Source organism: Castor canadensis, chromosome 2 (assembly GCF_047511655.1).
Source record: "Castor canadensis chromosome 2, mCasCan1.hap1v2, whole genome shotgun sequence".
NCBI classification, from domain to species: Eukaryota; Metazoa; Chordata; class Mammalia; order Rodentia; family Castoridae; genus Castor; species Castor canadensis.
Genome location: NC_133387.1, coordinates 30,262,219 through 30,283,826, shown reverse-complemented (window position 1 = coordinate 30,283,826; position 21,608 = coordinate 30,262,219). Strand labels below are relative to the sequence as shown.

Genomic DNA, 21,608 nt, shown 5'->3' with positions numbered 1-21,608 from the left:
CTTTCCTATCACCTTCTTTCTCAGCCCAATCAGTCATAAAGTCCTATAATGTCTCTCTTCTCCTTACCTTGCCATTAGTCTGTCATCCTGGTCAAGCCCAGAATCATTTCCTAACCATTTTCTAAGGTTCCAACCTCTCTATGTCAGAATCCACACTGCAATTTGGTTCCTCTCCTTAAAGGACAACCACAGTATTGCATACTATTTAAAAGCATCTCCACAGCATCAACTTGAATTGTTTTTCCAGGCTCATAGCTCACTGTTCCCATCTTGTATCTTACAGGCCATCCAAATAGGCTAGCAGTGTTCCCTGTGCCTGGTTTGGATCACATCCTTGCCCTCATTTGGAATACTTTCAGGCAAAATTCAAGGTCAATCTGTTGAGACAGATTGTGACATTGCCCCTCTTTGTATATTCAAAGTGCTTTATACACCTACAGAATTAGGAGTTAAGAAACCTAATTCCTACATTGACTTCTCCACCTACTCCTTTTGAGGTACTTTCCTACTTGCTTAAACGTCTGGTCTTCAGATTCCTCATCTATAAATGAAAGCTAGGACCACATGATCCCCAAGAAATCCTCTATAGGAAAAATAATTAACATTTTTGAAATCTCCCAATGAAACCTCATTTAATTATCAAATAATCCTGTGAAATAAGCTGTATTGCTCCGTTTTACAGATGCAGAGGTGGAGACCCACAGGATAGTTTGCCCCAGTTCTCAAAGTAAACATCAGAACTGTATTCAAGTCCTCTTTCTCTTACACTGTATCCTACTATTGATGTTTTATGTTCTCCAATGACATTTTGTTTCATTTTCCCTTTAAAGGAAATTACTTAAGGTAGTTAGACTTTTTCATTTTAGGAACACACACAGTGTTTACACCTAGAACATACCAATAAACAGTTATTGAATTGAATAGAGTGTTAACTATCATCATAATTTAAAATTCAAAATTCTAAAATTCTTTTTCTAGAAGAATTTATCGATCATGGAAATGAACTTGGTTTCTCCCATGTTTTTGTGATCCAAATATTTTTTAATAAAGTGAAACATATTATATAACTGTTCATTGAAATTGTGGAAAAAATAGATGGTCTAAATTCTATATTTTTAATGTTAAGTTCTAACTAGAAAGGAAATCAACAGGCTATTTTTAAGGACTATCTTAACAATGCTGTTTAGTCATCCTAAGCCGCGGGTTTTATATTGGCAGGTGGTGATGTGTTTGCTTTGGCGGATGATGGGGCATCACTCTTGTTTGAGGCTGCAGGAGGTGGTAACCCTGACTGCATTTCCCTCCTACTGGAATATGGAGGAAGTGGAAATGTGCCCAACAGAGCCGGGCATCTTCCTATACACCGAGCTGCCTATGAGGGTCATTATCTGTGAGTAATACATTATAAGGTGATCACTTTAACTTAAAAAAAATGCAAAATTTTATATACAGTATTACAATCAAAAGTCTCTCTGTATATGATACCCTCCTAAATACAAAGAGAAATAGGCAAAATGTTCACAAGTTTTATATTTCAATGTGCAGAAATTATTTGATTCTTCCCCTTACATTTTATATTCTTGAACTTCCACAAAATGAATTTACACTATTTTTATAATGAAAAGAGAGTTTCTTTTATTCTCTTTTTTATAAGAATTAAGTTATAGTTGAGAACTCTGAGCAAGCTGCCCAATAGTGTTTTTCTGTTAGAAATAAACAAAAGGCTAAATTTTCTAAAACTTTTGCCCTTAACAAAGGATTAAAATTTGAAACCATACTCTGAGTTAGTTTAATTATTTTCTAGCATCTCCAGGATATTATAATTTAAATGTATTATTGAATAGAAAAGTTTTATTATTAGTTTAAGATTTCTTTTTTCCCACACAAATGGTTGAGTAGATTTTTAAATCACAAAATGTTTTATAATCAACACACTAACAGAAGTTTACAATCATGATATAAACATTGCCCACAATGAGAAGATGGTTTTAGACAATTAATAAAGTTCAGAAAGTTGAGGTAGTTAGGCTTCATCATTTTGTGGCCACATTGGCTAAGTTAAGGGGTCAATGATTTAACACAATTGATGTTAAAGTTTACCTGGATTTACTCCCAGTGTTCATAAATTCACACATGGAAGCTCTGAATTAGGCACAAGAGATCAAGTTATCCTTGTTGATGGTTCTCATGCATGTCTAGTTGGTTAGTCAAGTGTGAAATTCACAGCTATTTATCACATGTACTTAGAAACATAAGCTGTGGTCAGTTCCAATTGGACCAATGTAAGTTTGATAGAATAGTGAAGATTCTTCTTTTCACTAATAATTGAATTGGAAATGATATGGAAGGAGAGAGGATATACATGGGCAATGTTAAAGAACAGACAGCTTAGGAACCTCTGAAAGAGGAATTACTAATGAGAATCTGAAAGTTCAACATTCTAGCCCTTCCTGCATGATCAAGTCATGGTTCTAATGGTCAAGATTATGAGGTGTTCTTCTATGCTATCTGAAAGGCTTACTTTCTTTCATATTTTTTATTAGATAGTATTGGTTGCTTATAAAAATTATATTGTTCAGAGAATAATTGGAACATGACGAGAAGCCCTAAAGAATCACATCTAGGATCAAGCATAAGTTGTAGCATATTCCCCAGGAATATTAGAATAGGAAATAAGTAAAAACCCATTTAAATTATACTAAACTACATACTTGTAGCTTGATGGACAAAGGGTTAAACATTTCACTTATAAAGCTTTCTGGTGAAAATAAGGAAAACTAAAACTGCATTCATTTGTATAGTGAGAAAGAAGGCTTAATTAACCATTTGATTTTCTTTTTGCTCTGGGAATAGTTAAGGTTTTTTATTTTGTTTGTTATAGTGCGCTGAAGTATCTTATCCCTGTAACCTCCAAACATGCAATCCAAAAAAGTGGGCTAACTCCAATTCACTCAGCAGCTGATGGACAAAATGCACAGTGCCTGGAACTGCTCATTGAAAATGGTTTTGATGTCAACACCCTACTTGCTGACCACATTTCCCAGAGCTATGACGATGAGAGAAAGTCTGCATTGTACTTTGCCGTTTCTAATAATGATATCCATTGCACAGAAGTTCTTCTGGCTGCAGGTGCAGACCCAAACCTAGATCCTCTCAACTGTCTACTTGTGGCAGTGAGGGCCAATAATCATGAAATTGTGCGACTGCTTCTCTCCCATGGAGCAAATGTCAACTGTTACTTTATGCATGTGAATGACACCCGATTCCCCAGTGCCATTCAATATGCCCTAAATGATGAGGTCATGCTGAGGCTGTTGCTGAATAATGGCTACCAAGTGGAGATGTGCTTTGACTGCATGCACGGGAACATCTTTGGAAATTCATTTGTGTGGTCAGAGATAGAGGAGGAAGTACTACCAGGATGGACATCTTGTATAATAAAAGACAACCCAGTAAGTTATATCCTTCTACATATTGGATCAACATCCTAACTTGTACTTGTATCAAGAAATTTTTAAACTCTTAATGTTTTAATTTTTTATTTTAAATATCCCCTTTGATTTCTTCATTGACCCATTGGCTACTCAGGAGCATGTTATTTAGTTTTTCTGTATTTGTAAAGTTGTTGAATTTTCTCCTATTATTGATTCCTAGGTTTATACCATATGGTCAGAAAAGTAATTGAAGTGATTTTGATTTACTATGTCTAATATACGATCTATCATGGAGGATGTTCCATGTGTTGTTAAGGAGAATATGTGTTTTGTAGCCTAATTCACAAATTTTCACTTATACAAGAAAATATACTTATATTGCAAGAAAGAAAAATCAACTCTAAACTTTATACATTTTTTTCTTGAATTTTTATTTGAAATGATATAGGGATCTAAGCATAAGGGCACTGTTTATTTTTCATGAAATGGCAATGAAATGCAGAAGAATATAAAAACGTATGCAATTAATCACTTATTCTTACTTGGTGGAATATTGGGACTAGACAGAAAAAAGCATAGTTCTTCCATGTTCTGTTGACTACAATCACATATGGATCATATGTATGTCTTTAATGTTATTAGTTCATAGAAGAAAGCAAATGGTTTAGTTTTCATTTTTGTTCATAAAGAAGGAATTTTTATTTCTTATAAAAAAAAGACAGTAGCTTTTCTTGACAATATAAAGTGCTTATGTAGCTGGCATTTTTAAGCACTACTAAGTTAAGTTTTCTCTTCTCAGTTCTGTGAGTTTATTACAGTTCCTTGGATGAGACACCTGGTAGGCAGCATTGTTCGTGTGCTAATAGATTACGTGGATTATGTCCCTCTGTGTGCTAAACTGAAGTCTGCACTAGAAGTACAGAGAGAGTGGCCAGAAATCCGCCAAATACTAGGTAAAAACAAATTTTTTGCCTGCAATTTTTGTGATTAAAAATGTATATGAGAAACATTTTTTAATATCTTTGATCCTTTTTTAGAGCTATTATACCCTACTTGGGATTACCCTTTTTTTTTTCTTACTCATCCTTAAAACTTCCTCAGCCATAAGATACAAATTTGAGGGTTTTCTTGATATTTCCCAACTCTTTAATTAGATAAGGAGTAATGCTATAGCTATATTTAATATTCTGACTATAACTCATTTTTTGAAAATTAACTTCTGTTAAATAGAAGTTAATTATACAGTCTACATATATATTATGTAGACTTTGTCTCCATGTGGGCAGAGGTCTGTTTTGTTTCTTTTTACACTCTGAAGGCTTAACACTGTACCTGGTGAGCAGTAAATACTCAATAAATCCTTATAGAGCAAATGAAAGAATGGAAAGGATTAAAATTATTCTTTATGAAATTCTTTCCCTCAGATGTTTACTGACAAAATCCTACTGTCAAAGATTTGTATTATAAGCAGGCCATTTTGCATCTCTAGGTGAGAGTTTAATCATGAAAGTGAATCATACTATAAAAGTTTCAAGAGGACATGAGGGTGTAGCTCAGTGGCAGAGAACTTCTCTTAGTATGTGCCTGGCACTGAGTTCAATTCTCAGAACCATGAAAAGCAAAAAAATAAAAGTTTTAAGAAAAGCAAATTTTGAATTACTACAAATACAAATGGAAACTAGGGGAAAATATCAGAGTGGCAAGGTTTTCTCTTTCAAGTTTGAGAAAATGAATTTTCAAAACCCACTTGAACATCAATTTCATGGAGCTTAAAAAAGCATCGCAGGTCATTACATGACATCTAAATCAAACCTCTCCTAGAATGAGTTCTGTAATAGAAGAGACTGTGAAACAACTGAAACAAAAATCCTAGACAGTCTGATGAATAATGCAGTGTTGTGAGTCTAGAAATGATTGCTATAAAAGTCAGAATAGTAGCTACTTATGGGAGAAAGGAAGGGATGAAAATTGGATGGATTGAAGAGGGAATCCTGAGGTGACCAGCATGGTTTTATTTCATGACCTAAGTGGTGATTAAAGATGTTCACCTAATAATCGTTTGTAGTAACTTATAAAACTATACATAGTTGTGATTTCTCTATCTGTATTATATTTCATAATAAAAATTCTTAAACAATTTAGATATTTCAAGGGGAAAATAATAAGGTTTAGATTAATTTCCCAAAATTATAGACCCTGATAATAACAAAACAGGGATTTGAACTCTAATTTGTGGCTCTTTCCTCACTATCAATATACTTTCAATCAGAGACAGTACAGATTTTGCTTCTAAATGAGAATTACTTGTCCATATGTTTTTATTGCAAAATAATTTCCAATCCTAATGACTTTAGAAAGACAATCTAAGAAAGAATAAAGCCAGCGAGATTTTTTTGGTTTTTATCATACATTCCTGCAACCAGTCTCTTAGTTGACCATGCTATAGTCAACCACTGGATGTCAGGATTCCTCCAGGGATATGTAAGGCAGTGTATTTGTTAGGGAAAATTTGCAATTTCTTTAAAAGATGGATTTTTTTTTCTGCCAAGGTAACAATGATTTTGCCCAAATAATTTTTTGAAAAATATTATTTAAATTTTAAAAGACAATGATTTGGGGAATTTAAAATTTCAACTGTAGCAGAAATGTTATCACTTTTAATATTGATTTTAATAGTTAAATTTTATTGAGTGGTACAGTGCTTCAGGTACTTTTCTAATAGTTTTTATGAATTAACTTGTTCATAAGCCTATGAAGTAGTTACAATTGTTAAGCACATTTCACAGATGAGAGTATTAAAATCACAGAAGTTAAATAAATTGTCTGAGGTCACAAACAAAGTAGCAGAGCCAGGATTTTAATCCAAGTTGACTGCGTCCTGAGCGAACATTTAAGTCTGTCTACTATGTTGCCCTTTTACTAGTTCATTTTTCTAGTATAATGTATCAGTGTTACAAAGTAAGAATTAAAAATAAAGGCTAACTTCAGATATGTGAATAAAGTTAATTTTTTCATTATAAAATGTTTACATATAGACACTGGAAACAAACAAACCTCAGGTTGAATTATGAAGAATTTATAGTGTCATAATTGATTATAATCATATTGATGTTTTCTAGGTGACTATTCATCAAAAAGATTGGTAGAAGATAGAGGAAGTAAAGAAATGTATCTCTGTAATATTCAGTTCTAAAAAGAAATAGACAGAAGGAAATGTGAGCATTCTTAAATCAAGTCCACTCATTCTTTTAACAGATTCTAGTTCAATGCACATCTGGAGTCAGACTCCCTTCTTACCACAGACACAGACTAGATCTCTGCCCACACAGAGCTTATATTCTAGAGTGGTAGTCTAGAATTCTTAATTACTATGTGAATTTCATTCAAAATCACCAGCTGCTAATGTGTACACATTCAGAATTACTAAGATTGACCTTATAGGTCAACTCACTAATATTGTTTTTAACTTTTGCTTGTTTTTCCTATTCATCCTAGAGAATCCTTGCTCATTAAAGCATTTGTGTCGGTTAAAAATTCGAAGACTTATGGGCCTCCGTCGACTCAGCCAGCCGGCATCCATGCAGAAGCTTCCTCTACCAACAGCTATTCAAAGATACATATTATTTAAAGAATATGATCTCTATGGACAAGGGTTAAAATTGCCATAGCATAAAATTAATATTTTCAAATGTGATTTTTAAAATGTTTTAAAATGTGATTCCCTCAGAGGTTTGTTGGAATCATTTTACATTATTAAGTGTGTTTAACTCCATGGACAATTTTATAGGTGCATTGCGTCCCTATAGGGTACATATTGACCATTATTAAAGACCTTCACATTTTTTTTGATAGTCAATACTTTGTATTTAACTTCTATAGATTATCTAGAAGTCTTCAAATTCTTCTTATCAACTTGTTCCTACAATATCCATGGTCAAATCTCTATGTCTACTGTGCCATTTCTCCTTTCTTTGATGGTCCCACTGTGGAAAAAAAAGAGCTGCTTCCTGCCTACAGGTTCATAAGCTGTAGTCTGGCCTCTTCTGCCTCCACTGCCCTTCTCAAACTCCCAAGAAAAATGAGCACCTTTCAATCCCTCATCCAGTGGATTCCTGTAGCATCTGATACTGTTGCCTGTTCCTTCTTGAAGTGATAGTTCCTTCCTTGGCTTTCACTATTCTTTCACTTGTTCTCAGTTCTCCTCTTATTTCCCTAGCCGCTCTGTCTCTGACTTCTTTCTTTGTTGCTCATATCCTGCCAATCCATTAATAACATGTCGTCTTTGGGAAATTTCATCCTCTTGCATTTTTGCAATCATTTTGCTGGTAACTGCAAAATTTATATTCAAAGCTCAACTTTCTCTCATGTGCCTGAGGCCAATGTGGGTAATCGGCCTGATAGACATTTGAACACAAAGATACCTCACAAAAAAGCTCTTTCTCTTATATTCTCTGGTTCAGCAGTTATCATGATGATCAGCTCATTTTCCAAAATAAAAAAGACTGGACATGAACACTGACTGCCCCATTTTCTTACCGAATATAACAAACAAACAAAATCACTAAATCCTATTACATTTTGCTCTTAAAGTCATCTTTTTTTACTCAGTTCCACCAATGTGGCCCTAAGCCTGGCTATAATCACCTTTTTCTCCTGGGATAACACAGGGCTGTTTATCTGACTTGCCTGCCTACTACATTGCCCTATTGCACACATATTCTACACACCACATCCCAGAATGATCCTTGTATGTAGAGTTTCATTCCCATTGCTGATAGGTTAAAGTCCAAGTTCTCCTATGGCCCTTCATGATCTAACTCCTGCCTTCCTCTTTAGCCTTATCTCTTGATGTCTCTCTTTTAACCATATCATATTTCTTTTGAAGCTCATTCTTTCAACAGTGATTCCCAGACCGCAGGGTTTTAAACACCTGTATAGAACGTTAATTTGACCTTAAACTTTTATATGCTAGTATAAAACCTTAATTTTTAAAATAGGGTCAACTATTTAAAAAAAATAACAACTACTATTACTGTCATTTCATAATAAAGGGGGTTACTTATTGGAATGACAGAATATAAGATGATCATACACTAGGCATTAGAATTGAGTGACTCTAGCTTTGAAAAGGCTTACCATATTGTCCTCATTCTACTGTGATTTAGCAAGTGCCTAAGAACCTTTGTATAGGAAGCGCTGCTGCAGAATAAACCATGCTTTCTTGGACCTCAGGATCTTTGCATTCCTTTTTCCCTTTACCTGAAATCTTTCCACCTTCTTCTCCTGATTAACTGGTTACCTTGAAGATGTCAGCTGAGGTGTTGCTTCCTGTAGGATGAGAGGACCCTACCCAGAGCTTCTCATGGTGTATTGTAAGGGTCTGTGTTCCAGTCTAGCTTCCCCACTAAACTGGAAGCTCTTTAAGGGCAGGCTCTGTGTCTTATTTTGGTTCCCAGAGCTCCTCAAGGCCAAACACATTCCCTTGAGCATGAAAGTTATACAAGACCCAGACAAAAATAATCAGTGACCTCATGGTGAAATGATAGTTTTGAATTTCCAAATTGGTTGTGTAATCTTAGTAAGGTAATTATTTAAATTTATTATTTTTAGATTTTAATAATGTATTTTCATATATTTATTTATATGTTAGGAGCAACTACATTCTTTCAGTAGTAATAGCTCACTGGCTTTTAAGGTTTTGAATTGCATTTAGCTTCAGTTATCTTTGAAAGACAATTAAGTATGAAAAAAACTAACTCAGGCTATAGTTTTAATCTCTTGTATTTCTCAGAGAATATTTTTGCATATAAGTTAAATATTAATGTATTTTATTTTAATTGTAATGTTTTGTCTATGGAATTTCATTACTCCTGTTGTGCTTAAAATATATATCTACAAATATTGTTCTAAATAAATAAAAATAATATTGAGAATATAAGCATGCTATATAATACTTCAAACATTAAACTCTAGTACAGTAAAACTTGTATATTTTCCACAATGTACATTTTGTATATGCAAGAAATACTTGAGTGTAAAGATAAAAATTAACTATACATGATACAGTTTTCAAAAGTGGTTCTTTTGGCATTTTGAAGAAGAAACATGTATCTTAAGAAAATGAAGCAATTGCTGCATCCAACACAAATTGATCTTTTGCTCACCACATTTTGGACTTTTCTAGCAGTGTTTTTGTTTTTGAGAGGGCTGGTGGAAAGAGGAATTAATCTTTATCTAATTAGGACTCTGTTTCTCCTAGAGTATGTCACTCTATCCGAGACAGGGCAACAGCTGCTCCTCCCAGTCAGGCCCAAGAGAAACTGAACATTCTGCACTGGTGCCAGTTTCACCACTGTGGACTGAGGTGGTGCAATCAAGGCTGCCAGCCTGGTGGTTGGCAGTAGTCACTGCAGATTTTGATTTGTATCTTACAGAGCCGGGGCAGAGCAGCTCTGAACTCTCACTTTAGTATGCTTTGCTTTTCTGGAGGCCATCATCAAATAGTATTTCCATTTTTGGGTTAAATTTTAATTGACCACACATGTTTCTAGGCAATAGGATGACAGGGCAGAAGACAGAAAAATGATTGTATAAGTGTACAACAGATAGTATGTAACACACCCTTTGATGAAGGCTTTTGAAAATTCAGTATATATGGGTCAGACAGAATGGAAATTATAAGATGGAGTCTCTTGACACAGAGAATACATTTAAGCCTTTAAATTGTCACTGACATTTTATCAGAAATTCCTATCCAAATTTTGGTTTTAAGACACATTACTCTTATGGATGTAACTACCTTCAAAATCAGAAATTAAAACTACCATATGATCCTGCTATCCCACTCATGGGCGCATATCAGAAGGAAACTAAAGCAGCATACAAGAGAGATACCTATATACTCATGTTTACAGAAACACTAGAATAGCAGCCTTGGTGCCCAACAATCAATAGTTAGACAAAGAAAATGTGGTACATATGTATAATGGAGTATTATTTAGCCATAAAGAAGAATGAAATCATGTCATTTGCAGGAAAATGGATGGAACTGGAGATCATAATGTTAAGTGAGATAAGCCACGCTCAGAAAGTCAACTGTTGCATGATTTTGCTCATATGTGGACTCTGGACCTAAATAATAATAATAATATGACATGATTGTAAAAGGGGAACTGTTTGGTGGTGGGTCCACCAGGTGGGAGATGATGAAAAGAGAGGGTGACAGGAAATATTGTAGAAGTACATATGTGTGTGTGTGTGCGTGTGTGTGTGTGTGTGTATAGATATATATATATATATAGTATATATATATAGTGCATATATATAGTGTATATATATATATAGTATATATATAGTGCATATATATAGTGTATATATATATTGTGTATATATATATATATATACACACACATACATATATGAAATAGCTAGCCTAATGAAACCCACCAAAAATTGTTAAAAAGAAGATGAGAGAAGAGAAAGGCATTAAAAAGAAAAACATAGATGAGATGAATTTGATCAAAGTACCTTAGTACATTTGCATGTTGTAAATATCACAACGAAACCCCTTTGTACAATTAATTTATGCTAATAAAAATTAAATTAAAAATAAATTCTAAGCTGCTTCAAATTACTTATTAAACATTACGAACATTATACACACAGAAGTACAGGTGCATGACACACACATTTAATACAATATGCACACATACATACATGCATTTCAGTATGTCAGACCACTGGAGTGCCAGGTGAAATGCAGTAGGCAAGGACATGTACTTTGTATTCAGACCAGATATTACATTAAGTGAAATAAGTCAGGCAAGGAAAGACAAAAACCACATAATCTCACTGATATATAGGATAAGGTAATCTCAGAAGCAGAAAGTAGAATAGTAGTTACCAAGGATTGGGGGTTTAGGGGAGGGAGGTTGAGGAAATATTTGGTCAAAAAATACAAAATATGAGAAAGAATAACTTTAAGAGCTCTCTTATACAATATGGTGGCCATAGTCAATAACAACACACTTTATATTTGAAAATCACTGAGAGAATTTAAGTACTCTCACCATAAAAAAATGGTAAGTATGTGAGGCAAGACATGTTAATTAGCTCAATTTAGCCATTCTCTAACTTATATATACATATTTTAAAACATCATGTTGTACACTATAAATATATACACTTTTGTCAACTTAAAAAACATAAAGATGTACACAAAAAATACTGATTATAGTGTCTTCAGTGAACAATGAAAGTAAATTGAACCATTAAAATACAGATTTTGAACAAGTTTTTGCCATGCTCTGCAAGTTATTAACTTCTTCAATTTGAATGAAATATGAGATGTGTGTAAAGTACTATATCCACATACAGTCAGTGCATGTAAAACCCAAGTTTTCACTGTTATTATTTCACAGTGGCAGTTCCAGTGCCTGAACTGCAAAAGTCAAGAACCTTGGTCCTGTGGTACAGGGGGGCAGACAGACTGTCATGATGAGATCTGACAATATGAGAAACAATGTTATCTTAAACTCTTTGACAACATTCACAGGATGAAACTTAGCATAGAACTATTCCTAGCACATAAAACCCCACATCTTCTGCTTTGTTAAGCCCTGGTCATCCATTACTGACAAAGGAAAAAGGGCTTCTCAGAGGAAAAGTAGACTTATTTGACCTTAGTGGCCTGTGTTATGTAAGCACAGGGAGTACTGGAGATGTCTGGGGATTTGCTGTTTTCAGAAGGAGACAGCCTAGTAATTTGAATCTGGTCATTGGGAGCGCCTGAGTTCTAAGTCTGGATTGACCAGTAATTCCACCCAAGCACTGACAAGAACTCACATTCTGTGCTTCAGATTCTATAATGAGACAACTGTTACTCCCATGCTATAAATCTTCGATGCCAGAAACTCCCAAGGAGATTTAAGCTAAAACTTCTTAGAAACAGCTTATAATGATGGGTGAGGAAGGAGGTGTGGAGGGCACTCTAGGTGAAGCTTATCTTTGGGTTGAGTAAGTGTGACATACTACTATCCGATTCTTTTTGTGTGAGGCAAAGTTCACACTTCTCAAAGAAGCTATTTTTTAGGCTTTGTGAAAGTTGCATGACTTATGGGGGCCAATGATCTATGTTCTTGAACATCTGAATACCCCTGAAGAGCTAATACCCAATTGGTTTCAAATTGTCAATGAAGTGACAATTTTAACCATCTTTGACAGAAGAATCTCAAGAAACATAAAGTCCATTTCAATGCATTTGGAAAGATGTAACCATGCCTTTCATTTGCCGTGTGTTTCATAGTTTACAGAGCACTTCACATATATCATTTGCTTAGGCTTTATTTTGACTCATTGGAACCCGTCTACCCATACTAAGTCCCCCAGGAGATACTCCACAGACTAGAGTTGGTGGTTTGGAGAGTTCCCTGGTTAAGTTTGAACATAACTCTACTGAGTTGTATACTTTTGACAGTGCTTCTCTGATATCTGAACACCCTCTGCTCAACAGTCTTTTATTTGACAGTGGAAAATATAGTATAAAAATCAAATTTAAGAGATGTAGAATGAAACTAAAACCTTTGTAAATAACAGGTTTTGATAAGAGAAAAAGAGTGAGAACTCTAAGTCTGTAGGAAAAAAAAAATACAAATGTTTCCTACAGCTCAATGGCTTACTCACTGTTCTATGAATGTGGAAACAATCTTGAGAAACATCCAGTCCATGTCAATACATCTGGAAAGTCTACCTCAGTACCCATATCCTTCATCTGTTCTCTGTTTTTCAGTTCACAGAGCACCGAAAAACATTTATATATATAGTCTCACTTGATTCTTATAAGTACTCTAAGAGCAGAGCAGAGAAGGAGTCGATTACCCCCATTCTATATGTAAGGAAATAAATCTTACAGTTAATTCAGTTTGGAAATGCCAGAAGGGAGACTCAACCTGAGATTACTGACTCCAAATCCTAAGATTTTCTTTCCCATTTCATCATTTTTAGCTCATTAAAGATCAGAAAGGCATCATCCAAAATATCCAAAAAGTGGTAACAACTCAAATACCTATCAGCAAGATAAACACAAAGTGGTGTATCTGTACAATGACAATACAATTAGTCAACATTCTACAACATGGATGAATTCCAAAATTATTAAGTCAAGTGAAAGAAGACACAAAAGACCACAAACTCTATAATTCCAGTTGTTTAAAATATTCAAAGCTAATATATACCAAAAATAGACACGGTTTCCTGGAGCTGGGTATTGAGAATGGGGTTGAGTACAAATAGGCTCAGAGGATCTTTGGGAGGGGTGGTAACAGGAATGTTCTCAAATTGATATTTGGTGATGGTGGCACAACTTGGTAAGTTTACTTTTGAAAAGTCATTGAACACTTATGGTGGGTGGATTTTATAGTACATAAATTGCACCTGAAAAAGTCACTTTAAGAGAAAGAATAGGAGGAACATGCCTCTGACAGGTGAGGCCACGGTCACAGCCCCACTGTGGTGGCCCAATTAAACAATGGAATCTCTGGCTCAGACGAAAGCACTGGGTACTTGTGCTGGCCGCACATGATTTATGAGTTTTGCTCTGGTGATAAGACCATTAAAAACAGAAGATGACAGCCTTCAAGGGCAGCACAATGCTTGCTGCCTTCACGTATTTTATTGGCTTTCAATCTAGACTAATGCAGCTTGCTCTTGCCAGCCTATGACATTTTTGTGCTGGTGGTAATGACTTTGCCACCTTTTTAAAAAAAATTTAAAAAACCAAATGCACAAAAACATACAGATTAAAGAGGTAAAAGTGAAGGTTTCCTGTCCTGTGAAGGGCATGAATCAGCAAAGGATCATGTTACCAGCAGGATGGGGCTTTTGTAACACCCTGACAATCAGCTCCAGAAAGAACAAGGAGAAAGTAGGGGGCCTCCAGAAGGAGATTGGGGGACAACGGGGAGGAATCAGAGAGGGTAAACATTACAAAGATTATGAAACTCAAGAACACAGGGAAACTATGGAAGTAAAGTTCAGGTAGGAGTTGTGAAACTGCCTGAAAAGACAGAGCCTTGGATTTTCACAATAAAACTGCAAATGAAATGCTCAGTAACCAAGTAACTAGTTTTCCAGCGCTGCTGCTCCATTACCAGGCACACTGAGTCCCCACACCTGCCCTTAGATACTGACTTTTACTTTCTACCCCCTCTTCACAGTACAGCCAAAGCCTTTCTGCCCTTGAAGGCACCACTTCTTGGCAAGACTTGGAGTTTTCTAGAGTAGCAGTTGTCATGAACATAAGGAGGAAGTCATCCCAAGGAAAGGATCCATGTCTAGGGTGCCCGCCTTCCACATCATTCCTCCTAACCCCATTGAACAAATTTGTCCAAAATGGTGATACCAACACTCAGAGTTGCCACTCAGGTAATTGCTGAAAGCAGAGAAAGATCTCATCCAATCCAAGTAAAACTTCCTTTATGAGAACTTCAAATGACATCTATAGAGTCTGTTTCCTGTCTCAGAAGTGCAATTCCACATTCATGGTCTTATGTAAAGTAAAAAGGCTTGGTGAATGAAATTCAGTTATTTCTCCCCCACTATTGGATTTTTCATCCAGAAGTCAGTTTTGTCTTTCCAGTTTTAATATTATCTGTTTACCTTTTCATTTGCTTGCATGACTTTTGTTTTTATATTTGAATCAGATCATCACATGATCACTGAACCTACTATACACGTACTAAACATTAGAAGCTCTTTTACAAATCTCTTTCATTACTGTTTATTTTTTTTGATACATTTTGAAAAAAAAAAAAGACCACAAAAAAAACCACATAAGCCTCAGTGTGAGAAGCAAGTTGGAGTTATGGAACATAATCCATCACTTGCTAGCTGGGTATGTGTATAGAGACTTTATTACCTCTCAGAACCTTCTTCATAAAATGGAGTCCTAGTATTTGCTTCACACAGTAAGTGTTGGTATATGCAGTCATTAAATGGATATAATTTATGATGTTATACAGTCTAGTACACTAGGCATGTAAAAAAAGCATTTTGTAAACTGTAAATGTTATACAATTGTGAGATGCTATTATAAATAGCTCTAATAATTTTAAATTTGACTCATGCGCTCTGCCACAAGTTGGCAGAGCTGGAAGTTTTGCTTGGCTGCTAAGCCTGAGAGTGCAGTTCTCATCTGATCCTCATCGCCTGTTTGGTGGTTGTCTGTCCAGAGCCTGACCTTTCCATGACATTCTCTCCTGGGAGCCTCTCTCCAGTTATCTGAGACGCTCCCAGAAAATGCATTGAGTAAAGTCGGAAGCTTAGCTTCCTTAGGAGCCAGCCACTACATGTTACAAACCATTTGTAAGAAATGGTGAAAACCCAAGCCCTTTGGTTATAAGAGGAAAACATGTTACTTCTATTTCAGGAAGCAACCTTATACTTGGACAGTGAGATTAAATAAGGCAAAAGGAATGGTTTGTGAATAGTAGACACTTAACATTTGTGAGAATGAAAGAATTTCTAGTTTCCAAAATTTGCAAATGGCAATATTGCATGTTTTCCATGTTCCTGATCAGCAAACTGAGAACTATTTAAATAAAGAAGGCATCCATGAAATAAACAAAAACACCACTGTGAGATAGTAACACTTAGTGGCCAGTTGGGGTGATTCATTAGTTTGGGAGCCATACTTGGATGCAGACTAACCATGAAGCATGAGCTTTTGGGCCACTGTAAGTATTGGAGTATTGGAGTTTCTAGAAGTAGAGAAGTTGTTTTGGTTTTGTTTTGTTTTGTTTTTGGTGGGGGGGAGGGATATGGGAAGCCAGGTTACCAATAGGTAACCTTTCTCTGAAAACATTTCTGGTTAAACTACCTAAGATCCCAGGGCTTAAGTTGTGGTATCTCAGTAGAGCAATGTCTTAAATACAGAGGCCTGGGGTTTGATCCTCAGCACTGCAAAAATGCCAGAAGATCTCAAAAAAAAGAAGTCTGAATCATTTAAGAATCAGTTGTTTACCATGATGTTTATTATTGTTCCAAATACATTATCACTTTCATAACTAATTTTTACTTTATAATTTGTATTATTATTCTTAAAGAGGCCCCCAACACTATAGTCTTCATGCTCTATATAACCTGGATCTACCCCTGTCCATACTTCAACTCCTCTGCTTTGTTTTGTTTTATTTTTAAACTGCTTGTAGAACACTTAATAATTATGCTAGGCCTTGGTGACTGTGGATGGGGCAAACATGGCTGCTTCCATTCCTCCCATTGGACAAGCACTCTTCCTGCTAAGAGCTGCTTGAAAAAAAGCAATCCCATGTAGGATGCTGTCATGGAATTGAGTTTTGTGATGAGAGAACTGAACGGACCTGGGCCTCAGGAAGTGTAAGCCCTAGCAAAGTAGAAGAGGTAAAGGCTTTCCAGGCAAAGGGAGGAGCAAGAGCAATACCTAAGAGGTGGAGCAAGTATGGAAAGTTCAGCCCAATGTGGCTCAAATGTGAGAGTTGGAGACATAACCCAAGTTGAAACTGGAGAGGTGTGTATGGTCACATCCTGAAGGAGCCAGAATGACAGTCTGTAGGTTCTGTCTGAAGAACAATGGAAGTCATTTAACGGTTTTAGGCAGGGAAAAACAAGTGAAATTTGTGTTTTAAAAATGTTGACTATTATGGAAGAGGTGAAAGAAGCAATCAACAAGGCATGGGGAGACAATTATCCCATTATTAATGACGGCCAAGAAAACAGGACAGCAACTTAGACTCAAGTTGAGACAAGAGGGAATAGCCAGAAATGAGGTAGGAATTCAAAAGCCTTTGTATAGAGGAGCCTGGGCCTTATGACTGACTGTGATCGTGCTGTGAGAGAAGGAGCCAGAGAAAACATAGGCTTCAGCAAACAGTGGGTGAGACACCATTTTCACAAAAATGTGGAAGCCTGAGGGTGTAAGTAAGAAAACTGCAAAGGGAAATCAAGATACTGGCTTGGAGGCAAGTTGAGACACTCAGTGGAGATTTTCTGGATAGTTTCATGAAACATACTTCAGCTTGAGGATACAAATTTTGACTGAGTAAAGTGACACAACTATTGGGGTCCCTTAAAATCATTTTAACTACCTATGGTATATTAAATCTGAGAATGACAAGGGCCTACTGTAGCATGAAGCAGAGGGCTTCTAAAAATGAAGTTACAAACTAAATATTAAATATATATTACATGTTATATGATATATTAAAATTAAACATAACAAAATGAAATAAACTCATGTAATTCATTCAACTGTGCTTTGTGGTTACAAAAAGGAACACCTTTACAAACATTTTGAAATTTGAACAATTCTTGATGTTACCAAATTCTTCCTGAAACTTGGGAGTTATTAAAGTAAAAAAGCAAAGAAGCAATTTGTAAAGTCTCTTAACTCTCCTAAATGTTAATTGCCCAAAGCATATAAGCCATTACAAAGTAAAGTTTTTGGAAGTGGGCTTTTCCCTCTATATAATATTAGATTGAAGGAGGTATACAGTGTAGTTAGGAGTTAGTTCTCTGATTACTATCTCTGTAAATATTACTTATTGAAATGCCTGATTTTTGGAGGAACTGATGAGTTTTGCTCACTCTCATTGAGTCTCCACTAATGTTACCAGCTTACCTAAACAGTTGCCCCTTCAGGTAAACTATGGCTATGGATGATAGCTACAGGGTAATGTTAGAGATCACCGCTTAATACTAGAAGATAAGAAACTCTGCCTTGGTCTAGAGAATCCTTCCTGTTTAGTATTAACACCTATAAGCACTGACCATATGCATCAAAAGAGAGAGGTGGGTAGAGGAGGTAAGATCTGAAAGTAATTTCTTTGAATCCCGGCCAGTTTCTGCCTCATCTCCACCTACTCCCTTATACCTATGTCCAGTTTTTGTTTTCTCGCACTACTGTGCTCTTGCTCAGAGGCCAGCAGTTCTCTCTGCCTGGAAAGCTTTTTCCTCTCCTGAGCCTTCTCTGACTCCACCCATGGCTTCCTCAGTGCTCTGGCTCTCTCCTGGTGTCTGACTAGGTTGGCTCAATGTTATTGTCAGCTGTCTGCTCTCTCCCATGAGCATGAACTCCTTGAGGGCAGAGATCAGATTGATTTCTGTTTTTCTGTTTGTAATCCTAGCTTCCAGCACAGCCTATCCCAAGTAAGTAGTTGGTAAGTGTGTATTGAACAAACAAATAACATTTCAAGAGGAAAGTCAAAGGGAAAAAAACAGAATGAAAAAGAAAACTCAATTTTCTCTAATAAGGGAATTACCAATGTACTGAGATTGCATATATCCAAATATTTCTCCCCCAAAATAGCAATTTTTTAAAATAAAAGATACTAATCTTCAAAAGGCTTATACTATCATTACCTCTAAAGCCAATTCTACACAAAACCACAATGTAACCAAGTAAAAATCCCAAAATATAAAATGCTGATGCTTGGAACATGTATGAGATTGGGTTTTTTCCTTGATATAAAGAAGGTTCCAAAGAAATCTAAATTAATCATCATGTTTAAGTCAAAGTCAGAGTCAAGTGGAAACATTTGGTCACTCAGCAGAACTTTATCCAATGTATTTTGAAGTTTATGGAGAATACTTAGAGGAAGTTCTCATGAACTAGGATATGCATTAGTTGTGAATTGTGATTATTATCATAATCAGAGTGATTTATAACAACTACACAAGGTCATCTCAATGACTATTGTTCTTAAGGCAGTGCTTCGAAGATCAAGATTTTGTTCAGTGATTTTGCTACCACCCAAAAAAATCACTTTAATGTCTTCTCTTCCGAAGTCACTGTCAAAGTTATTCATGGGACACTCAAGGTTCTGCAGAAGAAACTCACATAAGACAATATTTACTCTGGATTGTTCCAATGAGAAAACTAAAAACATATGGACTGATTTTCCAATCAGTTTCAACATGATAGCATTTTCTACAGTTTGAGGCACTAAACAGTAGAATTAACTATTGGATGTACTATTTTCACTGATGATGTTCAAGCAAACACTAGATGGTTAGAAGTGACAGAGGATTCACGTATTTCAAAGGCCCTTTGAAACCTGGTCTGAGATTCTGAGACTATCTGAACAACTATTTTATAGTCACACTAAATTTATATCACTATCTGCATACATCAAGCCCTTTTACCAAGCCAAGCCAGAGTTGCAATAGCCATCACGCTGTGACCTTACCAATAATGATGCTAAGAAGGAGGTTAGAAAGAGCTTTAAGAGTTACCTTCTTATGGGGACAAATCAATTTAAAAGAATTTAAATTTAAAGAAACTTCACCAGGTCTGTGTTCAAATGTCACTTATTATAGAAATCTTTCTATTGAAAATTACCCCTGCAGTCTTCTTGCTTCCCCTTACCTTGTTCTATTTTTCTTCACAGAGCTTCTGTCTAATATGTTCTGTATTTGCACATTTATTTATATATTGTCTGTTTCACTGTCCTAACACCAACAATTAAATTAGAATTAAGAATATAATGTGTGTTTAGTTAATTGTAAAATGAAATTTCACCATACTTATAAAAAATTACAAATAAACATAATTCCACTATTTGTTAAATAACTATACACCCCAAAACTTGTACAGTGGTCAACATATCATATGTGCCTAGAAAAAAATATAGAAAGAATAAATTTGTACTAGCATTTATATATATTTCTTCTCCTTTAAAAAAAGCATTTTTTACATAGTCATGTCATTTGTTGTGTAAAATGCCATTATAAAACTGAAGAACTCATTTCATTCACCAGATTTAGCTTTTTGACTTAAAGCCCCTGCCAAAAGTCAAACCCATTTTTTAAAAGCAAAGACACAGTTGGGCTCTGTGGCTCATGCTTACAACCCTAGCTTCTTGGGAGGTTTAGGCCAGGAAGATCATGGTTCAAGATCAACCTGGACAAATAGTTGGTAAGACCCCCATCTCCAAAATAACCAGAGCAAAATGGAGTAGAGGCATGGCTTAAGCAGTAGAGCACCTACTTAGTAAGTGCAAAGCCCTGAGTTCAAACCCCATCCCACACTAAAAAAGAAAAAAAAAAAAAGGAAGCCGAAATAAATGAAGACATGTTTCCACTGATGCTACAAAAAAGTATATGCTACAGATTGGGAAAAGGAAAACCTAATGATGCTAATTATCATATTTGATCATAATTTATTATATACATGAATCAAAATATCACTAGTACCTCATAAATATGGACAAATATTATGTCTTCAAAAATAAATTTTAAAAAATGAACTCATCATTTATAATTTCATCATTCTCTTATTTACATCACTGAAAAGTTTCATACAGTTATTTTGAAGACAGAATACCATATTTAGTCAAAATATTCTTGCAAAAGAACTTACACTTCCTCCCCTAAACACATCACAAAGTAACAGTAATCAAGACTGTGTGGTGTTGTTATGCAGACATACAGATCAATAAAACAGAAATGACTGTCCAGAAATACATCTTTATGTTTATGGTTAGCTACTTTCCCACAATTCAATACTGGAGAAGATAATCTTTTCAATAAATAGTGCTAAAATGACTTGATATCTGCAAAAACATGAATTTGTACCCTTACCTTATACATGCACAAAAATTAAATCTAAATGTGTGATAAGCCTAAATATAAAAACCTAAGACTATAAACTTGTAGAAGAAAACATAGGAGTGAATCTCTGTGGCCTTGAATTAAGAAATGATTTAACTATAACACCAAAACACAAGTGATAGAAGAAAAAATGATAAATTTGACTTCATCAAATTTAAAAACATTTGTGTTTCAAAAGGCACTAAAAGAACCACAGAATGGGAGAAAATACATACAAATCATATGTCTGATAAAGTACTTGTGTCCATAACTTATCTCATAACTTAATTAAAAAGATAAATTGATTTAGAAAAAAGCATAAATATTAAGTAAATATTTTACCAATGAAAATATAAGAAGGCCAATAAACACATGAGGTGACGCTCAATATTAGTTATTGGGGAAGTGAAAATTAAAACTCCTGTTTCACACTCACCATGGCTATCCTCAGCAAAACAGATGAAGAATCTGAGAAGCTGAAACTCGCCCATTGCTGTGGCACAGCCATTTTAGAAAGCAATTTACCATATAACCCAGTAATTTCACTCCTAC

The 21,608-nt window shown here is 35.3% G+C and overlaps 1 protein-coding gene across 4 annotated transcripts in view; it reads left to right on the top strand.

Annotated features, from left to right (window-relative positions):
- The window catches only part of Asb15 (ankyrin repeat and SOCS box containing 15), a 41,372-nt gene extending 31,951 nt beyond the window's left edge, over positions 1-9,421 (top strand). For all 4 annotated transcript variants that reach the window (XM_074064192.1, XM_020182868.2, XM_020182870.2 and 1 more), the window contains 4 exons: positions 1,219-1,390; positions 2,882-3,452; positions 4,234-4,387; positions 6,930-9,421. In XM_074064192.1, the coding sequence (XP_073920293.1) occupies positions 1,219-1,390; positions 2,882-3,452; positions 4,234-4,387; positions 6,930-7,102 (1,070 nt within the window). In that variant the 3' untranslated portion in view covers positions 7,103-9,421. The remainder of the gene's footprint in view (positions 1-1,218; positions 1,391-2,881; positions 3,453-4,233; positions 4,388-6,929) is intronic.
- The last annotated feature ends 12,187 nt before the right edge of the window (positions 9,422-21,608 follow it).